This window comes from Falco naumanni, chromosome 1 (assembly GCF_017639655.2).
Source record: "Falco naumanni isolate bFalNau1 chromosome 1, bFalNau1.pat, whole genome shotgun sequence".
Classification (NCBI taxonomy): Eukaryota; Metazoa; Chordata; class Aves; order Falconiformes; family Falconidae; genus Falco; species Falco naumanni.
The window spans coordinates 39,730,874-39,754,686 of NC_054054.1; the positions used below are offsets into that span (position 1 = coordinate 39,730,874).

At 40.9% G+C, this 23,813-nt stretch overlaps 1 protein-coding gene across 5 annotated transcripts in view; it reads left to right on the forward strand.

Moving 5' to 3' along the window:
- Window positions 1-278: 278 nt before the first annotated feature.
- Window positions 279-23,813, forward strand: part of ALMS1 (ALMS1 centrosome and basal body associated protein) — a 76,136-nt gene continuing 52,601 nt past the window's right edge. For 4 of the 5 annotated variants that reach the window (XM_040590727.1, XM_040590742.1, XM_040590734.1 and 1 more), the window contains exons 1-3: window positions 279-402; window positions 14,851-14,985; window positions 16,608-16,803. In XM_040590727.1, coding sequence (XP_040446661.1) covers window positions 334-402; window positions 14,851-14,985; window positions 16,608-16,803 — 400 coding nt within the window. In that variant the 5' untranslated portion in view covers window positions 279-333. The remainder of the gene's footprint in view (window positions 403-14,850; window positions 14,986-16,607; window positions 16,804-23,813) is intronic. The other variant, XM_040590753.1, reaches the window with a different exon arrangement.

A 23,813-nucleotide genomic window follows, 5' to 3' on the forward strand; every position in this document is an offset into this window, starting at 1 on the left:
GGACAGACCACTCCGAGCCAGCGGGCGGCCCGACCGGCCGGGGCTAGAGACCGGTCTGTGTGAGGAGACGCGGCGGAAGCGTTACCACCCGACCACCCCGCCCGCCAGAACTCCATCTCGCGCTCCCTCAGCCGTCGCTGGGCGGTGCCCGCCCCGCCCCGCCCCGCCCTCCAACGGCCGCCCCGCCCTCCAACGGCCGCTCGCCGCGCGCGCATGCACGGGGCGGGAGGGAGCCCTGGCGCCGGGGCGGCGGCGCATGCGCGGCAGGGCGGGGCGGGCTGGCGCCGGCCCGCGTCCCCGCTGCGCGGAGAAGGCGGCTGCAGGGTTGGTGTTATGGAGCCGGGAGAGCAGGCGGAGGAGGAAGATGAGGAGGAGGAGGAAGATGAGGAGGAGAGGGTTCCTGTGAGTACAGGGTCTGGCGGAGGGGTTTGGGCAGGCGGCTTTGAGGATAATGTGGCAGGGAGGCGGTAGCGGCTCTAAGCAGCCCCTCACCCCGTCTGCGGGCCTTGGGGAAGGGGGGTGTGACAGGCTGGTGCACTCGGGTTTCTCCTTCCACCCCGGGCGGGGAAAACTGGCTTGATCTCACATTCTCTCGCGGAAGGGACTGTCACTGGCTGTTTTTTCTGGTCCAGAAAAAGAGGGATGCAACTGACCTGGCCTTCCCCCATCTCCTGCCCCGGAGAGAAGGGGGTCTGTGACCTGTCTGATCCCTCTCCACCCCCTGCAGTCTCTCCTGGGAGAAGGGTGCCTGTAACTGGCTTGGTTTTTCTTCCCCTTCTGGGAGGAGGGTGTGTGTGTAATTGTCCTGTTTCTTTTGTGCCTTATTCTGCCCTAGAGAGGGGTGGATGCGGCTGGCTCAGTCATTAACCCTCCTGGGAAGTCAGAACCAGGGGGGCTGGCGTTGCCTTATGGAGCTATTCCTGCCCTAGAAGGGCTCATGCACGGCTCTGTACACTTTGCTGTGTTCATATCAAAGCTGGAGATGGGGAACAGGAGTTCTCTGGAGATCACTGGTGTCCCATCGCATCCTGCCACCCCTATGTTCTCACCCCAATAATTGCCGTCTTGCTGAACTTGCCCCTTGTGACAGCATTGGAAAGCTTTCTTCCCGTGTTGTTGCACTGTTCTGGTGCCTGGTCTTAACTGTCCTGCTGTCTTCATGGTAGTTTCTAGGAGTGTAAAGGGCTTGTAGCACCTGCACAAGTTCTGACTCTTGTGAACTGTTGGGAGTCATGTTTGTGCAGGGTGCTTGAACAGCTGGTGTCAGACACTTTGGTCTGGAGATGTTTAGTGATGTCGTGTCCACAGTTCTGTGTTAGGAAGGTATAAGAGAACAACCCAAAATGAAAAGCTACACGATGGTGATCATTCCAGAGCTTTGTCCCGGAACTCTGAAGGAACTCAGAGGCACAACAGCCAGATGGCAGCCAGTAGTAGATGCTATGACAATTTTTACAAATGGTCCGTGGGAAGAACCACAGATTAGTACAGGCTTCAGTCTTATCAGAAGAAATATTAGAAACTAAAACAAGGAATGGAAACAGCAATGTGAATAAATATGACATATTAAAGGAAAGTCTGGACTTAACAAACGTGAATATGGGAACTCAGTGTATCACAGATTCACAGAATGGTTTGGGTTGGAAGGGATCTTAAAGACCATCCAATTCCAGTCCTCTGCCATGGGCAGGGACAGCTGCCACTAGCCCAGGCTGCTCCAAGCTTCGTCCAACCTGACCTTGGACACTTCCAGGGATGGGGCATCCACAGCTGCTCTGGGCAACCTGTGCCAGTGTCTCAGCACCCTCACATAGCTAATGTCAATCTGCCCACTTTTAGTTTAAAGCCATTCCCCCTTGTGCTGTCACTGCAGGTCCTACTAATAAGTCTGTCCCCATTTTTCTTGTCAGCCCCCTTTAAGTACTCGAAGGCCATAGTCTTAATTCAGTTTCCAAAAGCCTTCTGCTGAAGTACCTTCACCATATGTTTTCAGGAAGGCTAATTTGCAGCAGAATAAAGGGACAGTTCTTCCACTACTCTGCGTTCTTGTATATATTTAAGTAGAAATGAAATTAATTTGAATGCTGATATACAGACAAATTTCACAGTAAGTTCTATGTGATGTTATAAACTAGTGAACTTGTTTCCTGCTTCTTGTTTTACCTTTATAGTAATCATCACAGGTCAGTTTATTTTGATCCTTTTTGGGTGTCAGGTTTTCTTGTTTTACAGTGGCTGTTGCTTCCTTCTCCATATTTGTTTTGCGCTGTGGTTTAACTGCTGCTCTGACAACCAGAGCTCAGCTCTGGGAATACCAGATGGAGCTGAGCCAAGCTTGTTGCTCATGTACTGCTGCTCTTCTGGGTCAAGGGGATGCAGGTGCAGACAGAGAGTAGGCCAGGCAGATCTTCCGTCTGTCGTAGTAAGGCTGCTCTTACACCTTTATTGTATGTTTCTGTTGCAAGAGACTATTTTATCTGTAACTTTAAATGGCAAAGATTAGCACTGAAAACGTGTAACTTCTAACATGCAGGGCTGTGGTTTCATGAGTGCCATATAAATCAGCAAGCCCCAGCTCACCTGTTAAAAAAGTGACTTGTGCTGCTGTGCCCTGGTTGCTTGTTGTTGCCTCTGGGTTGTTCTGTCACATATTCCAACAGACAGCAAACCAGCACAGCTAGGCAGTGGATTGTTAACTGCAGTTAAAATTGGGTTAAGTAACACCTACTCAATTCTTACCTCAAGCTTTTGCTTACTGAAGAGAGACTGGGGACTGTATCTTCCAGCCAAAGTGCTAGTTTATGATAATTATGGCATTTATTTATTAGGCATTATGGAGCTTTTGCCATCAGACTGCAAGAGTGAGAAGAAATTCTGTAACCAATGTAGAGATACTTTTTACTATTTATGCAATTTCTGTTTTGGGAGTTAAAATACTTGGATAGTTTCCTCTTTTAGTTTGTATTTGATTATGAGGATGCTTTAAGCCCTGTCCTCCAAATTTCTTGACTCTACATTTAGCTAAGCATACGTTTTACAAGTAAGATCCAGGAGGATCAAGTTTTTGGTTCTCATTCTTAAGTGCTGCAAACTGATGGCTGTAGTCCATCATTAGTAGAAATATTTCTTTCTCCTTTTTGTTTTTTAAAGCTAGGTAGAAACATCAAACTAAGGTACCTACTGACAGAGCTGACTTTTATTTAAATGGTTACTTAGTGTGGGAAAGATACAGCAATGAGCATTTTTTTTTTTAAATACAGAGGATAGTACAATACAAATTACAGTTCTTGTAAGTATGATCTGAACAAAAAAAATAATTCAAAATCAGGGGCTACTCAGTGCTTTTTCAGTGATCCAAAGCTGAGAATGTAAAGAAGTAGCAGACCTTTTCATTACATAAAATCACTCAGGAATGCTGTTAAATGCTCGTATTGGAGTTACAATTTGGACAGCAAGCAGTTAATGGATTTTTGCACAGGAATGAAAATAAGATGGCTAAGCTACCTTGTGTGAAACTCAATTTTGTCTTTATTTGCAATAAGTAGACAAGAGATTAATGCTTGGAGGAAAGTTAATAGTTTTGATGTTTAGCTGTTAGATTGCTGAAGTGGCTGTAGCAGTGTGATCATACTAGGAATTTAGCATCTTATAATTGGAAATAGGCTCTCACCTAGGCTGCCTTTCCTATGAGAGTTTGGACCAGGTGATCTTTCGATGTCCCTTCTCACTGAGCTATTCTATGGTTCTGTGAAACCCAAAATAAGTAATTCTGAATTAATAAAGAGGAATGCAGCTTCCACTGGAAAAAAATTGGGATAAACCCATAGTTTCACTTAGTTTTTACTCTGTGTGCCTAGTAGAAGAGCTTCTGGGTGAGCGATAGTACCTGGGGTGGTGGAGGCTTGAGAAGGTGACTGCTTAGGTCAAGTGGACTTACACAGTCCATAGGGCTGGACATGATGTGTCCAAGGGGGTGGTGGAGCTGGCTGATGTCATTAAAGTCCCTCTCTATCACCTTTTCAAAGACTGTGATGACTGGGAGATTGTTCGTAGTAACCACAAAAAGGTTGATGTTCTGCTCTTTTTTTAAGAAGGGTAGGAAAAAGGACCTGAAGAACTACTACTCAGCTTAGCTGTTCAAAACCTAACTGGTGGTGTTCCTTTGGGGTCAATCCTTGGGCTACTGCTGTGTAATGCCACACTGGTGACCCAGGTGGATGGCGTGAGTGCACATGCATTGAGCGTGTGGATGATAGCAAGCTGGAGGGAGTGAATGATATGCTGGAGGACAGGGCTGCCATTCAGAGGGACCTTGGCCAGCTGGATTAATGGCCCAAGAGGAATCTCATGAGCTTTAGCTATGAAAAATGCATAATCCTCATGAGAAAATTCCCATACATCAGTATCAGCTGGTGGCCCTTCAGAGAAGAGCCAGAGGACCTGGTGGACAGCAAGTTGAATTGGAGTTGACAGTGCACTCTGCAGCAGTGAAAGCTAGTTATGCAGTCGGCTGCATTAATAAAAGCAGAACTGGCAGCTGGAGGAACTGAATATTCCCTTCTCTTGGCCACAGCTGGATCCTGTCTCCTGTTCCAGGCTGCCGGTACAAGAGAGAGGTCAGCAAAGTGGCCTGAGTCTGGTGGAGGCCACCAAGACAGTCATGGGGCTGGAGCACATGGTGATGAGGAGAAGCAGCAGAGGCTGGTGTTGTCTGGCCTGGGGAGGAGGAGGAGGCTGAAGTTGAGGATCTGGCAGTGGTGCTTTGCCAGAGGAGAAGGCAGAGGCAGGCTCTTCTTGGAGGTGCACAGTGACAGGACAAGCAGCAGTGGTGGTGTGTTGCAGGAAGGAGAAATTAACTGGAGACAAGGAAATTGGTTTTTCATGAGGAGGGGTGGTAAAGTGCTGGACCAGGACCCCCACAGACATGGTTGATCCCACATCCTTGGAACGAGTCACAAACTGACAGGATGAGCCTGACCTAGCCTTGAAATTAACTGTGATTTGAGCAGGAGGTTGGCCTAGGTGACCTCCAGAGGTCTCTTCCTGCCTCAGTTACACTGTGATTATATGAATAAAACGTCTACTTCAGGCATTAAGATTTATTCCAATAATCAACTTTCAGATTGCCTTCCAGTGCCTGTGGCTGAGGTGTGACTGTGAACAGAGCGTGCTGTCACCTTAAGAAACTGAGTAAAAAGTAGGCAGAGTCGTTGCAGATCAGCAGTGATTAATTTTCCATTTGTTGTTTTAGGACACTCCATAAAGCTATTGATGTTACAAACTTGACAGTGGAAATGACTGGTTTTAAGAAATTCAAAACAATGTGCTAGCAGTCTTTGTAATTCAGTGTATATTGTGTAAATATACAGATTACTGTTCTGGAACACTTTCAGCACATCCCCAACAGTTTACTGTGTCATGAATCTTCCCTTCTTGTGTTTGAGATACACTGCACTGGTTCTGATCTCTTGTGGCTATTTGAAAGTCCAGTGTTTGTTGCACAAAAGTAATAAAACAGTTTTTGGATGAATGGCTCAAGAGGAACCTCCTAAGCTTTACCTGTGAAAAATGGACAGTGTTTCTCACTGAGAAAGAAAATCCCCGTACATCAGTACTGACTAGTGGCCCTTCAGAGAAGGGTAAATTCTGTAAATAGAATTTACACAGCAGCTGCTGTACTCGTTGGTGATGCCTTCATGTTGGGTGGGAATGGTATGGGTCTGAAAAGTACTGCTAGCACACCAGTCCTTACTGAAAAAAAAGGCCACCTTAAATAATTTGTTTCTCATACCTGACAGCACCAAATCATTGTTACATTCTTCTGAGTATTTTTGAAATCTAAATTATTATGTTAATAAATTAACTTCTGGTGTTGACCTGTTTGCAGACAATGTGAATTTTGTTATTAATTTCAGTAGCTGGACTTAAATGCTAAAAATTTTTGTTCAACTTGTGGTACTGGGCTTCTGGCCAAAAAAATCTCTGATGTGAAAACTGAGTCTGAATTTGAATGAGGCTTCTATTTTTTTATTTTACTTTGTGTTCTGACAAAGTAGGGTTGATATGGAATATAAAGCCACGATAAATGAAATTGCTGGGTTACAGTGAAGTGCAGTTGCATTTGTGTAGCATTAAGGGAATTCTGAGTTTGCATGTAGCCTCTGAAGTGCTTTTGCTTGAGTGTTCATTACATGCTGATAATTGCTCCATGAAATGAGCAGGTAGGTATAAGGCAGCATGACCTACATTCTTTGTGTTCTGGCAAAACTGTTTCTTTAATCTTCAGGGACACAGTCATCAATTCCTTTTTAACAGGTAAATATGTGCCTGTTTGCCTGTTTCTCTATGCTCCTTTGTTCCTTCCCCACAGCTGGGGAAGACCTTGCCCTGCGGCAGTGGGTTGCTGACTCCAAGTGGCATGAGGCTTGCACTGCACTGTTGTTGGTACAGGTGATTTAAGAAAAAACCTTTTAAAAAAATCATAACCACATACAATTTGAACATAAACCAATGGACAAATGAAAACTAGAACTTTTTATAACGTGGTACAAGTTGTGCAGCTATGAAGAAACCTCCAGTGAAAGGATTTCATTCATACATTTTTTGTGTCCAGTTACTCAGCAAACGTGCCTGCGGCTTGTAGGATGGGGACTTTTCTGCATCTGTATTCAAAATTAATTTTGTGTACAGACAGTCAAATTCATGCTTGTCTGAAATATAAAACGTTGTTTATTTAATTATTCATTAATTGTAGTTTTTATATCGTATACTTGTTTATCCACCAGGAGTAGGCGATAAAAGCACAGAAATGCAAGAATTTAGAACGAACTGTTTGAAACCACTTGAAATAAATTGTTAAGAAAATACCCACTGTGACTATTAAGGACAATTGATTTCAAACCTGTTTAATTACCGTCTTTAGAGAGGGTAAGTGATCTAGTAGCTAAGCAGGTGGTGGAGTATGATTGTAGTGTGACCTCGGAAGAGTTTTTGGTCTTGGGACAAGCTAAGAAAACAGGCAGCAAGTTTGGAAGGCATTCCGGGTACAGTTTTTGATTTTTGCTTTTTTTTTTGGCTTGTTCCTGTTTATTGTCTTTGATGAATTGGATGATTAGTATGGTGAGACCTACAAAATGAGTAGATAAGGCTATGCTGGGGTAAAGTGATAAATGCTTTGGAAATGGTATCAGAATTGGGAATGTTCTTGACAAAACAGGAAAAAATAGTTCCTGAAGTTAGAAAGATGAAATCCAGCAAAGGCAAGTTCAGAGTAGGATCTACCTTTAGCACTTATGTGATCACCTTTATTTGGTGTAAATGCTCACTGATGTTGGAAGAGTTAGTCCTGAACTCCGCTGCCTGTTTTTGCAGGGTTGATGATTTTGCAGCTGCATGTTCAGATGGATAAGGAAACTGAAACACAGATTTATACTGACTTACCTTGGCCACATACCTCTGATTTTTAGGAGGGAGAAATGAAATTAAGTGTTTGGAAGAAATTACAGTGTATTTCTGATGTTTTGGGAAGATTAGCTTAGAATTACTCATCTAGGGAGTTCTCTTTATATCTCTCTAGATCTTTTTCTTTGTTGTGCTGTGTTCTATTGTATTTTCAGTGGTTTGTGGGTTAGAATAAAATAAGGAGAGCTAAGCCTGGATATACAGGCTTTCAGTAGTTCGAAACTGGGAAATGTTCATAGTTATTTCTATGAAACGTAGCATCAGTTAAGAATGCCAAACGTGAGCTGCTGTTCCTACCATTTCAGTTAATGGCACTGTGTTGTGTGTGGGTGGTTGTAGCTGTTCAGCTTTATTTTTGTCTTTTCCTCTTATTATGTATTTAGCAGCAAAGCCTAAGTTCTGATGTGTTGGATTTAAGTAGGAAAAACCTTGTTAAATTTTAATAATTGGTGTTTAATTATACGGAAGGCCTTGGAGATGATTATACTAATTTACTAAATCCTAAATTCTTGCTTGCAACTGCTTTGTTGTGTATGCTGTACCCTGGTACACACAGTGCTAATATATGGCAGATTTCTTTGGTTGTGCTGTTCTTTAATATTGCTCTTTGGATTGAGGATTAAAAATGATATAATGAAACAGAACGTGCTGTTGCCTGTTTGCTTCTTTCCAGCTGCTAACCCATGAGGTCCTAGTGACTTGGCTGCCATTGTAAAGGACAGATTATTTCCTTTATGGTGTTTTGTTAATGCCATGTCAGGTTCCTTTAAAGAGCAATGCTAAATGCATAGTGCAGCCTTATGTATGCAAGCATGAGAAACTACAGCTGATGAGTGTGTGGGCCTTAAGTTCTGCCACTTTGAGCTGGGGCATTTATTACATGAAAACACAAATCAAGCTTGGGTGCTAGCAGGAGAATCCTACTTGTCTGGGAAGTATTTGACTTCAGGAAGTGATCATCTTTCCCTAAGGTCCTGCTATTACTTCAGTATCTAAGGCATGGTTGGCTTTTGATTCTCTTTGGTTTCAGAGCATAAAATTTTGATATATGCAGTTCTGTAAAACTTGCATTTTTTTGTTTTCTTTGAAGGAAATTTTGAAAGAGCAAACTCCAAAGTCTTAGGTTTTTCTGTGAAAATTTCATGAAGTGTATTGGTGTAACTAATATGCTTTGAGAGAACCATGGATATGGTTCTTGTGGTGATGTGCAAGAGCTGAATGATTTAAATAGCAGTTTTGGAATGGGTAAATGTATTGGTTTCACTGAGCATTTGCTAGGTGGGCTGCTCTGAAGTTGGGGTGGTAGGATTGCTTCCTGATTTGTGGAGCTTTCAGCTTATTGAATGGATGTCTTCCTGGGAGAACATAATTCATGGTAATTTTTCTTTTCACATGAGGTTTCTTGCATTGAATGCTACAATATTTTTGGAGGAGCATGTTTCCGTGGAGAATTCCTGACTAATTATGTTGCTTTCTTGGGGGGTCCTGCTTCATCTCCCTTCCACTCACCCCCAATTCAAATCCTCTTCCCCTCCCACCCACTAGGAGCATTGCAGACACCTCAGTAGTTCATGGGTGTTTTAGTAAGAAGCATTGACAGTGAGCTGGAAACCAGTACTGGTAAACCTGGATGGAGTTGGGAAACTAACAATGAGTGTTTCTTGCTTTTCTATCATTGTATTTTTTTCTGCTTGCTTAAACAACAAAAAAGTATGTTTCTTGTTTAGATCAGGGAGGTGCATGCTGCAGAATCATTTGAATTATGTTTTAACAGGAATTGACTTTGTAAATACGTTTTCTCTACAGTTCTGCCACTTTCTTCTACAGTCACTGTGCAGATCACTTTTCATGTTCATGATGCCATAGCATCACTGTGACAATGACAGCAGCTATTTACATGAAATATTTAAATAGGTGAAAGTTTTCAATTATCTAATTATGATACAAACATTTATTTCATAGAGACCTGGAATGGTTTGGGTTGGAAGGGACCCTAAAGATCACCTAGTTCCAGCCCCCTGCCATGGGCAGGGACAGCTGCCACTAGACCAGGTTGCTCCAAGCCCTGTGCAACCTGACCTTGGACACTTCCAGGGATGGGGCATCCACAGCTGCTCTGGGCAACCTGTGCCGGCTTCCTCACAGGGAAGAATTTCTTTCTAATAGCTAATGTCAATCTGCCCTCTTTTAGTTTAAAGCCATTCCCCTTTGTCCTGTCACTATAGGCCCTACTAAAAAGTCTGTCCCCTTCTTCTTTATCAGCCTCCTTTAAGTATTGAAAGGCCACTATTAGGTCTCCCCATAGCCTTCTCTTCTCCAGGCTGAACCACCCCAACTCTCCCAGCCTGTCCCCATATGAGAGGTGCTCCAGCTCTCTAACCATGTTTGTGGCCTCCTCTGGACCCGCTCCAACAGCTCGATGCCCTTCTTATGTTGGGGGCCCCAGAGCTGGAGGCAGTGCTGCAGGGGGGGCCTCACCAGAATGGAGAAGGGGGGGAGAATCACCTTCCTTGACCTGCTGGCCATGCTGCAGGTGATGCAGCGCAGGATACAGTTGGCTTTCTGGGCTGCAAGTGCACATTGCCAGGTCATGCTGAGCTTCTCATCAACGGGCACCCCGAAGTCCTTTTCCTCAGGGCTGCTCTCATTACAGGCTGCATTCTCCACCCAGCCTGTATTTGTGCTGGGGATTGCCCTGACCCAGGTACAGGACCTTGCATTTGGCCTTGTTGAACTTCATGAGGTTCATATGGGCCCACCTTTCAAGCCTGCCAAGGTCCTTCTGGATGGCATCCCTTCCCTCCAGTGTGTTATATCTTATTTCACATTCTCATTCATGCTTTAATCTGTTTGGCTTGTGCTGCTGTAGGTGTTTGTCTTTTTGACTTTCTCTTATAACCATCAGGCAAAGACAGGTGAAGTTTCCGAGCATCAAATAAAACATGTGCATTATGGTCAGATCAGACTATTTGGGAAATCGGCTCTGCCACTGATTTTCCATATTGTTGTACACAAAGTTCTCTGTGCCTTGTAAAGGAGGATAAATATTTATCATGCACATTCTGAAGCAGTGCTGTGAATCAGTGTTTGTGAAACATTTTTGGGCCTTTGCATGGAAGGTACTACATTAAGTACTCTTAGCAATAGTAATACTATGATTCCTTCCTGCTCTTCTGGGTGACTGATTATTTGAGCCTTTGGTAGCTCTGGATATAACTGTACTCTGAATCTTCTAGAATATTGCTATTTGTAGTAATCACATCATAACTCATTAGCATTTCTCCACCAAATTCTTCTTGAGAAATCTGCATATGATACATCTTTGGCTCTGTTCTCCCAAAATAAGATTGGTGGAACCTTTCCCAAATTCTAATGTGAAATGAATGGGATTTGAAAACTGTAAGTGCTAAGAGAGCATTTGGGAGGAGGAAGTACTTCTGGGAAAGAAATATCCTCAAAGTGGAACCTCAGTTGTACTTAATTCTATACTCTCATTTTATCCTTGTTTGCCTAAGACTTGTTCAATTTAAATTCTCTCCTCAAGAAAGATTCTTGCTAGCTTCAGTTCAGTAGATAGTGAATTGTGCTTTTTTTTCATTCTTTAATAAAATATTTTGATAAAAGATTATGACGTGAAGCTACAGGTAGAAGAAACCTGTTCAGATTATGTTTTTTCATATTATTTTTCTTGCAGTGTTGTCTTGTTGTCTTGTTGTCTTGCAGACAAAGAATACATTGCTCCAGGTGCATTGAAACCTTATAGAAAAAGGCTCAAATTCCAAGTTTGGCTATAAGGTTTAATGAGGTGGTTATCTTGATCATATTTTCTTTAGGTTGCCAGTCAACTTTTTTCTTTTTCTGGAAGCGAGTTTAGCAGTAGGCTTTGGGAACTGAAGAATTGTCTTCATGTGAAGTGGTTCCTCTGGCATGCTGGTGGGTAGAGTGAGGGAACTCTGTGATGGAACTGCTGCAGCATAGAAAAAGTATTATAATTAAAGTGGCTGACAGGTATACAAGTAATTAAGCAATTCTGAGAGAAATTGCTCACTGTAGGCTAAAGAAGGCCTTTTTAAAGGGGAGAATGAAGAATAACATGAGCGATTTGGTTGTGCAGTCTTTTGTTCATTGTGTTCATCTTGAACGCTGTCATTACTCATCCCTTCTAATACCTTCTAGAACACCAACTTAATTGGCTATGCTCAGCATATCTAAATAAAATCAGTATCTTTTTTTTGCAATTAGTTTTCTAATCACACTATGGGTCCCTTACCTAACACTATTAATTTCAAGTACCTAATGCTATTAATTTTCAGTTGGATTAATAAAACTGCCCTTTTCTGAAGATGCATATTGTAAACCCAGATTTTCAATAATAGGCCTTAATTTAATTACCAAATAGCTACTGGAATGATTTGCCTTCAGAGCTATTGTCACGTATGCTTCAGTGCTGCTTCTTTTAATGACTTGATTAGTATGAACAACAGGAACTAGGGGAATGTAATAGACATTGAGTATATGCATACAGGCTGAAATTACTATCTTTAGTCCTGATATAAAGCCCAAACAAACTTACTTTTGTGTGGGGAATTAATTTGGAAAAGTAGTTTCTGCCTGGTTGAGTCCTAGTTTCATAGGTATGATTTGCATATGATCAGTAGTAAACATTTTACTTTTGAGTCCTATAGCTTTTTAAAATTTGGACAAAAATATTCTTGTTATTCTTCAGAATAATCTGCTTGACAGTGCTGACCTGTATAGAAAGCTACATCATGTTTTTATTTCAGTGATGCTGTTTTGTGGAAGGATTTAAGATGCCATGTGGTACTGAAATTCAGGAAACTGTTATCCTTCCAAAAGCTAAAATTTGAGATTGCTATCTAGAATTGAAGTTTTTTGTAGCTGTGCCTGAAAAATGCAGAGGTGTTGCCCCAATGATGTTCTTTAGTTTGCAGTCAGACATCTGAGCAAGTGGCTTATTTTAAAGGAAAAGCTGTGTGTTTAAGGGTTGAAAGGTAAAATCTTGAATTGGACCCCCATCTCTTACAAGTAAATTAGGCTGCAGTTTCCAGGGAGGCAGTTTAAGGATTGCTTGTTCATGGGCAGAATTAGGGCTGGAGTTAATGGGAGTCAGTGTGATGCTTTGCCAGTGAGTCTGGGCACTCCCCTGACCAAATAAATGCTATTTAAAGGCAAGAGGGGTTCAGCCCATCTTCATCTTTGCATGTTCTTAGACTTAGTAAGGGTGAAAATAAGCTGTGCCCTGGAAGGCTGGATGCTGGTAATTGGGAATTGGAGGGAAGGCCCAAATTCTTTCTCTGTAGGTAGACAACCCAGCCACAGGATGATGATTATTTCAGGTGTCTCTTCAACAAGTGAGTCAAAATTGAAGGGGTTTTCCTCAGCTTATCTCTGAAATTTGTCAATCCACTGTCTCCATGGCATAATTAATGGATTCTTAGGAATGCAAGAGATGGATAAATATTCATTTGTGATGGCTGTAATTTATTTTTTGTGGATGGATTGAAGATGATATGTTTTGTACAAGAATCACATTGAACTGAGGAGGTGCCATAAATAGTTGAGTGAACTCACCTTTCTTAAGTTCAAATATGGGCTAGCAATTTTGTGATAAAATTTTAAAAAATCTTAAGCTTTTATTCACATGCTTTCCAGCTTTTTAGTGCATAAGAAGAGTGAAACAGAAACCAGGTGTCAGTTTAGCTAATCTAGTAGGTAATATTCACATTTAAAGAAAACAACCTCAAATGCTGAATTTTACATGTTTCTTTTTACACTGAAATGTGTCTGTGTTCTGGACTATTCTCTAAGCTTGTGTCTGATCTCTTAGAATGTAATTAATGTCTTTATGAAAACTTTTATTGCTTGCTTTTTTTGTGATAGTGGTTGCAAATGGTTTGCTTAGTCCATCAAGTTAGATATGTGCTGCTGAATGGAAATTTTCGAATTTGTATTAGACTAATTTATCAGAAAATCTGTTTAAAAAAACCCAAACACCGTTGTCACTGGAGGACTTAACTGAAGGCACATATCCAACAGTATTATTCATGTGGAAGGCAGGTTTCTGGGAAATCATTTGCATCTTTCTCACTGACCCTCTCCTTTTCTCAGTGTGTGACCTTTTACTTTGGCCCTTCACATGTTGCCACATTATGGGCTGTTTCAATTCTTATGGCAGCCAGGTACCATGAGGTAGTAGATACATAATTCATGGTACAGGAGTAGGTGATGAGGAGCTTCCTCCTGCCTCCGCCCCCACTGCAGTGTTCTTCAGATCCCAGCATTTGCTGGCTTGGTCACTAAAAAATAACTCCAAGGGTAGCTAGGCTTTTTAAAAAGATATTAGTGAGTTAAATTGGAAATAGAGTTGGTGTGAGGAAGAGGATTGGGACAGAGAGGGGCATAAAAGAGGTGGGGGAGCTACAAGTTCTTCTGGTTGAGGCTTCATGTTGTATTGTTATATTAATAATATTACCTGATACTCAGTGCTAGTCTCTATGATTTTTTTTTTTTTTTTTTAAGCCGATAGCTACTTTCCTGGAACATTTTTATTTGGCCTGAAGCTTGATGTTCCAGAAATGGCTATTTTCAGACTTATATACCATTATGTTTGAACCTGACCGGCTTTCTTGTCTGGGCAAAGCTTGTACAGTCGCGGTGACCTCAGGCATGGGCTATTACGGAAGAGAAATTTCATTCTGACTTCAGAACAGCTTCTTCTGTTGCCTTGCAGGAAAAAAAATGTTACAGCTGCTTTTCTAGGCAGCAGTTCAATTTAACTTCAGTTCATGCCCTTAAAGTATGTCAGGTATTGCTAAATTATGATATAGAAATCAACCTCAACTGGATTTAAGATACTTCCATAAGGTTGCTTTTAAAATCTGGTTTACAACATTGATATAAGTAAACCTCTTCTGTTTTAAATAAAATAATAAATAAAATAAAATTAAAAATATTACTACTAACCCCCCCAACAATCACTGTTAATAAATGAGATGGGGCAGATGCTGGAACCTGACTTTGACAAGGTGATGAGCTTTTTTTGTATTTTGTGGTTTACTCAGAGCTGCATGTACATGGGTTGGGAATGAGAAATAAATTTCTGGCCCTCTGAAATGATTGGCTAATGTGCAGAACATCATGCTTACTGTTTTTGGGGGTGTAAAGTGGCAAATGAATCTACCTCTTTTAGTTAAATTGCGGAACTCTGGATAATACTTTGGTCACTAACTACGTTGAAGCAGATGTCCAACCTTTGGCATTGGGGATGGCTTGAGTATTTTATACATTTCATTATCTGTTAAATACATATATGTGTTGAAATATGAAGAAATGATTTTCTGTTTTGAAAGCATGTATTGTTTCTTTTAGCCTATTGCAACAACTCCACCACGTCGCAGCTGGAAGGAAGAATCCTTAAGCCACAGCAGTAGTGAAACCCAGGCATCAGTTACCAGTGGGATCTCCCTAGGAGAAGAAATAAGGCAGAAAGTTGCCATTAATCAGGTTATTTGTACTGTGCTTTGTTTTGCTTGTGATTGAAGGTTAACTATGTGATTGAAAAGAATATTAACTGTTTTATCTGCATAATTTAGACCTCCACTGTCCTCACCCTGTAAAGTTCTCTGTTCCTGTATCTTGGAACCATGGAAAAATAGGACTGTTCTGAACTCTGACAGGTCATCTAATGTAGTCTTGATCCAAGTGGTACAAAGCTTTTTGACATTTATCCATTCAAAACTGAATCTACAGTAGTTCAGTGATTTGATTTCATTTATTCCCTCACCCCTTCCCCCTCTTCCTATTTTCTGGTTATAAGCCTAGTATATTTTTCTAGTGTAACGTTTTCTTCTTTGCAACAGCACCTTTGATCAGTATTCAGTTTGTAATTTGCTATAATCCTGGTCCTGCTACTGCCTCTTAAATTATCTGATCTGTCTACCTCAAAATAGCTGCTTTACATGTTAGCACGGAGCCATGCTTCAGTTCATGTGAAATCTGACTACTTTTAGTGACGAGTTCATATGTGATTAAGAAAAACTGTACTGTCATCGTGATACAGTCATAATAGTTCGATCTGATGGATATGCTGCCAAATACTTAATTACTCTGAGAATTGCATAAGATCACAGGTGTTTTGAAAAGACAGTTCATAAAAAAAATTGGTTTCCAAATGATTATAAGAATCTTGTGCAAAAATTATAGTTCATATGGCAGAATTCTGATGTGAAAAGTAGCTTTTAATACCTTGGTAGTGTTTCAAAAGGTAGAAGAGCTTGCAGCTCTTAAGTAGGAATAGTACTGTACTTCTACCATTGCTGGGACACTTTCTTGTTTCTATTAACATATAGAATCATAGAATGGTTTGCGTTGGAAGGGACCTTAAAGATCTGATGATAATGCTTTGCCTTATAAATGACTGATATTCTTAATTCTCTGCACTAAAGACTGGTCTGTGCCTTTTCTATAATTAAAATTTATCTGTTTAATTACTTCCCCAGTAATCCCAATGCAAATTCTTTAATGAATTATGTGAACTAAAGATGCTTCTTTTGATTTGAACATGAACTGAAAATCTTTTTCTTAAAATATACCGAAGAGTTGGCTAGGATACTTGGGCATTATCTGTGTGAACTCAGAATTTCTGTAACTAGAGACTTTATTTAAAGACAAATCAGAAACTGTTCTGCTTGTTAATCCCCAGTTGTATGATGCAAACCATCTTTACTACACAGTGTCAGGAACTGGATTGGCCTGGCATCCTACTGAACTGTTTGTCCTTACCACAGTTTTTCTTTAAGTGAGAGATTTCATTCTGGTTTGGAAAAAGTCTTCTGCAGTGGCAGGATTTGGAGATGGAGCTCAGTTTCAGACAAGTGATGGAAGTCTGGTGATCATATAGTGAGCAATGACAATTTAGGCAGTAGTGAGGATTGACTCTGGACTTCAGGAGTTTATAGCACATCATAATTTTACATTAAAAACTGAGTATTTGTATAGAATTTAGAACCAATAATTCCATTGTTTCACAACTTAGTCATTATTTCCTTTGGAAGCAGGTCTTATAAAACTTTCTTGATGCTAGAGCACTTTTTTTTTTTTTTTTTTTTCTCCCCACCTGTTCTTAGGAAATTGAGTCATGGTATCAGCTTCCAGCAGAAGTGGATGCCAGCCGTTTAACTGCTGCCTCAGAGACAAAGCTTTGCCTGACTTGTGATAGAAATGACCTGACGGAGTTCCCTACACTGGAGGAAGGAGTTTTGCCTTCAGCAGAAGCATCTGGAAGACAGTTTCCTGGAGATACAGCACATGGCTTACTGCTGGGTATGTTCAAAGTTGCCTTTTACTTAACTGCAAAACAATTAGGATCTTACTTTTCCTTTTAAATCAATCCCTGACCTGGATTTGACTTCTTTTACTGAGAACTGGTGTTTACAAGGTACATTCTATGTAATTTTGTTGTCAAAGACTGTCTTCAAAACGAGATAAGGGCTTGTGGACCTTCCCTGGATCTTTTAACAGGTGAACTGATTTTTATTTCTTCTCTGGTAAAACTGTAGTCTTATTTTCCTTTAGAATTAGTAGTAAACCTGAGTAAAGTTAGAAATTTTTTTGGGTTCTCTCTAGGTGAGGTGATAGTTCTCTGCGTCCTTAAAATTACAATGAAATTTTAATTTATGTAGATTTGTTAGTAAAAAATATTTGATAATTTTAGAATAGGAGATGTAATAATAAAGTAGACATAATTGCATTGGTAACATGAAAAACAGTTTGATAAAAGTGTGTGTATGCTTGCACCCCTTTCTCACATATTGAAGCTACTGTGCACTGCTTCTATGTTTCACTGCATTTTATAGGAGATCTTTATAGACAAAGTAATCCCCAAATACAGGTTTAAAAGGTTTTCAGTAGCTCTTTACAAAGGTATCTTACAAGTATTACTGCTCTTTAACTAATCAGTATATGTATTCCTTTTCAGATAAGAGGAAAAACTGAGGAATTATAGCTAGAAGTACTATACTACTGCAAGATTTAACCCAAACTATCCAGATAAGGGATTTGCTTATGTAGGAAGCTAGTGTAACAAAGACTGCATGGAGGGGGAAGGTGGTAATTGTGTGCAAAATGTTAAGTAAGTTGATGTTTACCCACTTCTACTGTTGCACTCACAAGCACCAACTGTTTTGTTTCTTCCCCCCTCCCTGCTATCCCCCCATGAGTGATCTAGCTTGCCTGTAACACGGTGGCCTAGCATACTGGCTGTCAAGTCCTGGGGTGGTGCTTTGCTGTAGTCTGCTGTCCTGTTGGCCTGACAGAGAAAGGAGCTGTGTATGTCAAATGGAACAACCTTGTTGTCATCCTTCTGTTGTCAGGGCACAGGACCTTCTGCTAATGAGTGTTCCAGTGCTTAAACACAAGTTTATACACACAGTCTTCATTCATATCAATGTTACTATCTTTGTTACAAGTCCTTACATTTCCCTCTGGGTTTGGACAATACCCATATTGGAATGTAGCACATTAATAGGGATTTTGATTCTTTCCAATATATTGGTCACCTGGGCCTCGGGATGTAGAACACCAATTTTAGAACACCCATTTTCAATTGGTGTGCTGTCTTCAATATTGCTAATTACAGCACTAAGATGTGAAAACCCGTGTGCATTGTATTTACGTTTACAAGTGTTACCATTAACAGTGTGGTTTGGAATAAAAAACCCTCATCTGTGGGGTGTTAAAGCCCTGTTTGTAGTACAGCTGTGAGCATCCTTTAAGAATAATGCAGCAATGGTGAACAGTTAGGGTTTCTGCATCACTTAATCATAATAGCTATTGTTTTTCTAGCTTAATGTGTTTTCTGACTTGATGTTTCCTTGTACTTTAGCTGCTTCTTCTATTTATCGTAATTCACCAATGTTTGCTCCAGCCATACTAATCTCAGAGTAGCACACTTCCACATTCCGTAATTCTGATTAGCTGTTGCACAATGGGTGGGCGCTGTATATGTTTCATCCTGGATATACACAGGAAGGACGTTACTGTTTTTTTTTACGTGGGGTTCAGTTTATTGATGTGATCCCCAGCAGGCTGGGTGCAGGGAAAGAATGTGCACACAGCTGTTTCCAGTATCATAGGTGAGAGGAATATTAACTGCAGATCGGTGCTTGTGTGCAAGTAGTTGTTGCTGCATCAAGTACAGCATTCTGCAGGATGTATTCACGTAGGACAGATGAATTTGTTATAACTCCATTTTTCATAATGTGTTTCTAGCTCTATTAACACACCATTAATGATTCATCAAGCTCTCACTTCAGGTATCCAAAGTGACTGATGGATTATTCAGCCTGGAGAAGAGAAGGCTATGGGGAGACCTAATAGTGGCCTTTCAATACTTAAAGGAGGCTGATAAGGAAGAAGGGGACAGACTTTTTAGTAGGGCCTGTAGTGACAGGACAAGGGGGAATGGCTTTAAACTAAAAGAGGGCAGATTGACATTAGCTGTTGGGAAGAAATTCTTCCCTGTGAGGGTGGTGAGGCGTCGGCACAGGTTGCCCAGAGCAGCTGTGGATGCCCTGTCCCTGGAAGCATTCAAGGCCAGGCTGGATGGGGCTTGGAGCAACCTGGTCTAGTGGAAGGTGGCATGGCAGGGGGCTGGAACTAGATGGTCTTGAAAGTCCATTCTGACCCAAACCATGCTGTGATTCTATAATTATTTTTGGTATTGTAGTGGGGATTGTGCATCTATTATTTGGCAGTCATCTTTATTTTTGATGTTAAATGTCCTGGTTTTTATTTCTCATGATATCATGGTTGTATTATGTTCCATGCTTGGAATTTACACCAATCTAGACACATGAGGGGGTTTTTTTTGTTTGTTTTCTCCCCCCCTTCCCCCAGGCTGTTTGTTTATATTTTTGTGGCAATAAACCACCATTTATAGTGTTTACTTGTCCTATTAGTAATCCTTATTGCTACCACTTGCATTTGGGTGCAATTTATATATACAAGTAATATTTTCCATTTCTAACATCTCTACTTCAGAAAAGCTAGGTGTTTCTGTTGCTTCCTTTCACATCTAGTCATCACAGTTTAGTTAAAGATTGGTTTGGGAAGTTTCAAGGTTTAGTATTTCACCTTTATCTGTTCTTAGTTACATTCATTTTCTCCCATGTGGAGTCAGAGTATTCTGGTCAATTCTGGTGCTATAATTTTTAGTCCACTGGTAGTAGTACATCTTTGAAAAAGAAAACTTCTCTTTACAAAGATGCAGCGTTATTCTCTGCATCTTAAGATACAAAGCATGTTATGGATTCATTGTAATAATTTCTAATAAACTTCAAAATAATGGAAATGGAGAGACTCACATTTTCAGTCATTGCTGTTAATCATAGTTAACATATCTGTCCCCAAAAAAATGAACTTGTTTCTTATGGAAATAAAGCCAACTTTTATCAGATCCATTTTTCTTGTTAATTTATTTGCTCATTTTTTTCCTCTTGCTTTCTAACTTCAAGCTTCAACTGTGGGCATTAATCAGCAAAGTATTGTATCTTTCCCTTTTTGTACATGTACATTTAATGAAACCAAACCTAACAAATTCAGAACCAAGTAATGTGTGGTTAACAATACCCATATGACTGAAGTGGTGCTGTGCTTTCTACGGGGGACAAAACTAGCCAAGCCTGTTTTCAGTAGCCGTTTTAGTTACCCAAGCTAGAATGCTTTCCTTGCTTGTCTTACTTTATTTGCATTATTTCCATTTATTGCATTTCTGCTTCCTTGTGTGTCCAAGTTACTGTGCTAAACAACTGTTCACCAGACCCCCAGACATGACTGTTAATCCGTTGATTCTGCTCTTAAGTTAGCAGTTGTTGCATTTAGACATAGATTTCTGAGTTTTTTTCAACTCTTAAATGCCAGTTCTAACATCAGTGATCATGCACTGTATGTTAACATTTGGCTTCCAAAATTAGCTCTGTCTCAATTCCAACTGAATTGTTAATTTTTCCTGCACAAACCTTTGTGTATGTATACTGTAACTTACTGTTGTGTCATCTGTGAGCTTCTTACCTGCTCATAAAGCTTTTTCTTTCTTCTTTATTCTATGCTGTCCCACCTAGATTCCTTTTATGCATGTACTTGCAGACACTTCCTTGGAAACACGTAACAATGCTGTTACTAAGCCTAAAGTGTTTCTTTTGAATTGATACCCCTTAGAGCAGAGGTCCTCAAACTTTTTAAACAGGGGGCCAGCACGCGGGTGAAGTGGCAGGCAGTCATCTGTGACTGCTTGGTTTCCCCCCAACCCCCGGTGGGGGAGGGTGGGGGGGTTCAGTAAATACCGGGGGGCGGATTGAGGACCCTGGCGGCTGTATCTGGCCCGCGGGCCGTCGTTTGAGGACCCCTGCCTTAGAGGATCACTCTGCAAAAGCAGGTGTTACTCTTCCCATTAGGTTATTGTATTTGTGACTGACTTCTCCAGGATGTAACTGAAATTGCTGTATAAAGGTGCTTCGAAAGCTGCTTTCAGTACACCGTTGGGCTAGGGTTTTTCATGAAAAAACTAAATTATTGTAGGCAAATAACATGATTGCTTGTGGTATTATAAAATAAACCCGTATTGCTTCCAGTTAACTGAAAGTTGAACACGCAGTTTGCCATTCCTGTACTTGCTTGTGTAATCCTACTTGTATGTAGGTTGCTTCTGGGGTTTTTGTTTGTTCTGAAGTTAAACAACTGCTTAAGGGGATGGAGTTGAAATTGCGTTGGGAATAGTGTGGTAGGCATTCATAGCAACTCTTGAGGGTTTTATGAGTTTGGCTGTTATTGCAATGTACAGCTTTTGCTCATTTTCATCAGTTTCTGTGGTTATTTTGATAATCTATCCTTTGTGAAAGAGCCTCTAAGAAGAGAGAATATCTCTGGTGGACTGGGATTCTGAGGTTCTGGTTCATACTGAACCCAACCCCTCTGAGGCCCAAAGCTGAGTGCCTTCCACTGTAGGTCTCACACTGATGGTTGCAACTAGCCCTTGTGTCTCCTGTTATGCTTTCTTCAAAGACTGAGTTTGGCTTTGCTAACTTGGATTATCTGGTTCAAAAAAATTGCTGTTTCTCTGCTTGAACCTTGTTTTACTTGTTCAGGGATTCTCTGGTAACTTTATAGTGGTGAATACACATGCGTTTCCATTTAAGACAGAAGATGACTTCTATCTGTAAAAGCAGAATCTGGTATGACGTTAGAGTAGAGATAATACATCTACTGAAGGAACTTGTAAAATCCTGCGTGTGATACAAAAGTGTTAAAGGGAAGACCAGCACTTTTTTTTTATTTCTTAAAAATTTCAGGTAACTTACTGGAAATCCCAAGCATTTGCCCGTAGAAAGTTAATGTGTTGCTTTTAGTCTACACTGGATAAGCCTTTTTGATTTTTCTTTTTTTAGACAGAGTGTTAGGAAGATGGAGGGAGGTCCTATTCTAACATAGCAACACAGGCACACAGGCTTTGTATAGCTGAATTAATTGCTGGCTGCTGTGGGTTTGGAACTACTACAGAGATGTTTTCAAAGAGGTTTTCTCCTTTATGAAATAAAACCCACTCTTGGCTATCTCATGTTTGGGTCTACAAACAGCTTTGTGATGCAAAGCCATGTGAACATCCAGCGAGTTGCTGTCTGGTTAGAGTTGCTTAATACTGAATAAACCCCCCTTTTTTGTTTTGCCATATAGGAAATTGAGGTTGAAGATAGAAAGTGGAAGGACACGGTAGGTTAGGCATTCTGCATCTTCACCTACATCCTCTGTGTAAGGTTGTTGTATTTAGTATATTTTATAGCATTTTGTTCCCATTATTGTCATTTGCAGAACTGGAAACCATTTCATCAAGAAAGATTTCCTGTTATTTGTCAGGTTTTGCATTTTAAATGCAACTGGAATTAAAGAGGAAGCATAAGGCTTTTTAATATGATACAAAGATGTGAGAATTCTCTATACTGCTGCTATTTTATTTGTTGCTCTCTAGAGAGTGTGCCAGTAGCTACGGGCTTTTTGTATATGCACTTACATTTACAGATATAGGAGGAAAGGTGAGAGGGAAAGGAGGAACATAAGCTATAATACTAATTTTGTTCCTTTTCTCTTCAAAAGTGTTTTGAATTTCATTTAGGGAGGGAGGGAAATCACAATGACAGTTGTATTGAAATTGCTCCTCTTACATTGTGGAACAGATTGACAAAGCCAAGAAGGTTTTGTTTTTGTTTTGCCTTCCTTTTTTATCTTCCACAAATGGCAATTTGACTCTGGCATTCAGAATTGTCAGCAGGCTGTAAGATAAAATAGCGTGCCCAGCTTTGCTTGTTCAGTGAATTCAACTGTGAGGAAGCTTTTGACCTTCAGAGCGACAGCAGGAAGAATTACTGTTTTGACACGAGATGCTTGAAGAGTGTTGTACTGACGTCACTTGCTGCTTTAAGCATCAAGCACCAGCTTCTCTGCCTGCAAAACCTAGGTTATGTCTTGAGTGTAATGAGCCCCTAAATCAATGTAAGCATCCCAAATATGATAGTAATGATCTTTCTGCCTCATGAAGAAGTTACTGAAAATATTAGAATTCATGTGCTATAAGATTAAAAAATGCCGGAGGAGGTAGAACATGTGACATAGCAGGAATTCTATATTATATATATATATATAAAAAATTTGGTTTTGTAGCCCCAGTTAAATGTCATCTGTTGAACTCCTCAAGGGTGCTTTTACAGGCCATCTCTGCAGGTTGCTGCAGTGGGCAAGCTGGAAGAGAGGATTTCCATTGAGGATGTGGCTGCAGTGAATCTTGACTATTCTTTCCTCCTTTTTTTTCTGTTCCCTTTTTTCCTCACTCTTCTTTCCTGGTCTTGTCAGTCATCTGCTGTTTCAAGTCAGGGATCACCACCACAGTTCCTCAAATTGGAAACCCCTGAGGAATCATAGAATGGTTTGGGTTGGAAGGGACCTGAAAGATCACCTAGTCCCAACCCCTGCCATGGGCAGGGACACCTCCCACCAGCCCAGGTCGCTCCAAGCCCCGTCCAGCCTGGCCTGGGACACTGCCAGGGATGGGGCATCCACAGCTGCTCTGGGCAGCCTGTGCCAGTGCCTCGCCACCCTCACAGGGAAGAATTTCTTCCTAATAGCTGATCTAAATCTCCCCTCTTTTAGTGTAAAGCCATGCCTCCCTGTCCTGTCACTGCAGGCCCTTGTAAAAAGCCCCTCTCCAGCTTTCTTGTCAGCCCCTTTAGGCACCGGACACTGCTCTAAGGTTTTCCCAGAGCCTTTTCTTCAGCCTGAACAACCCC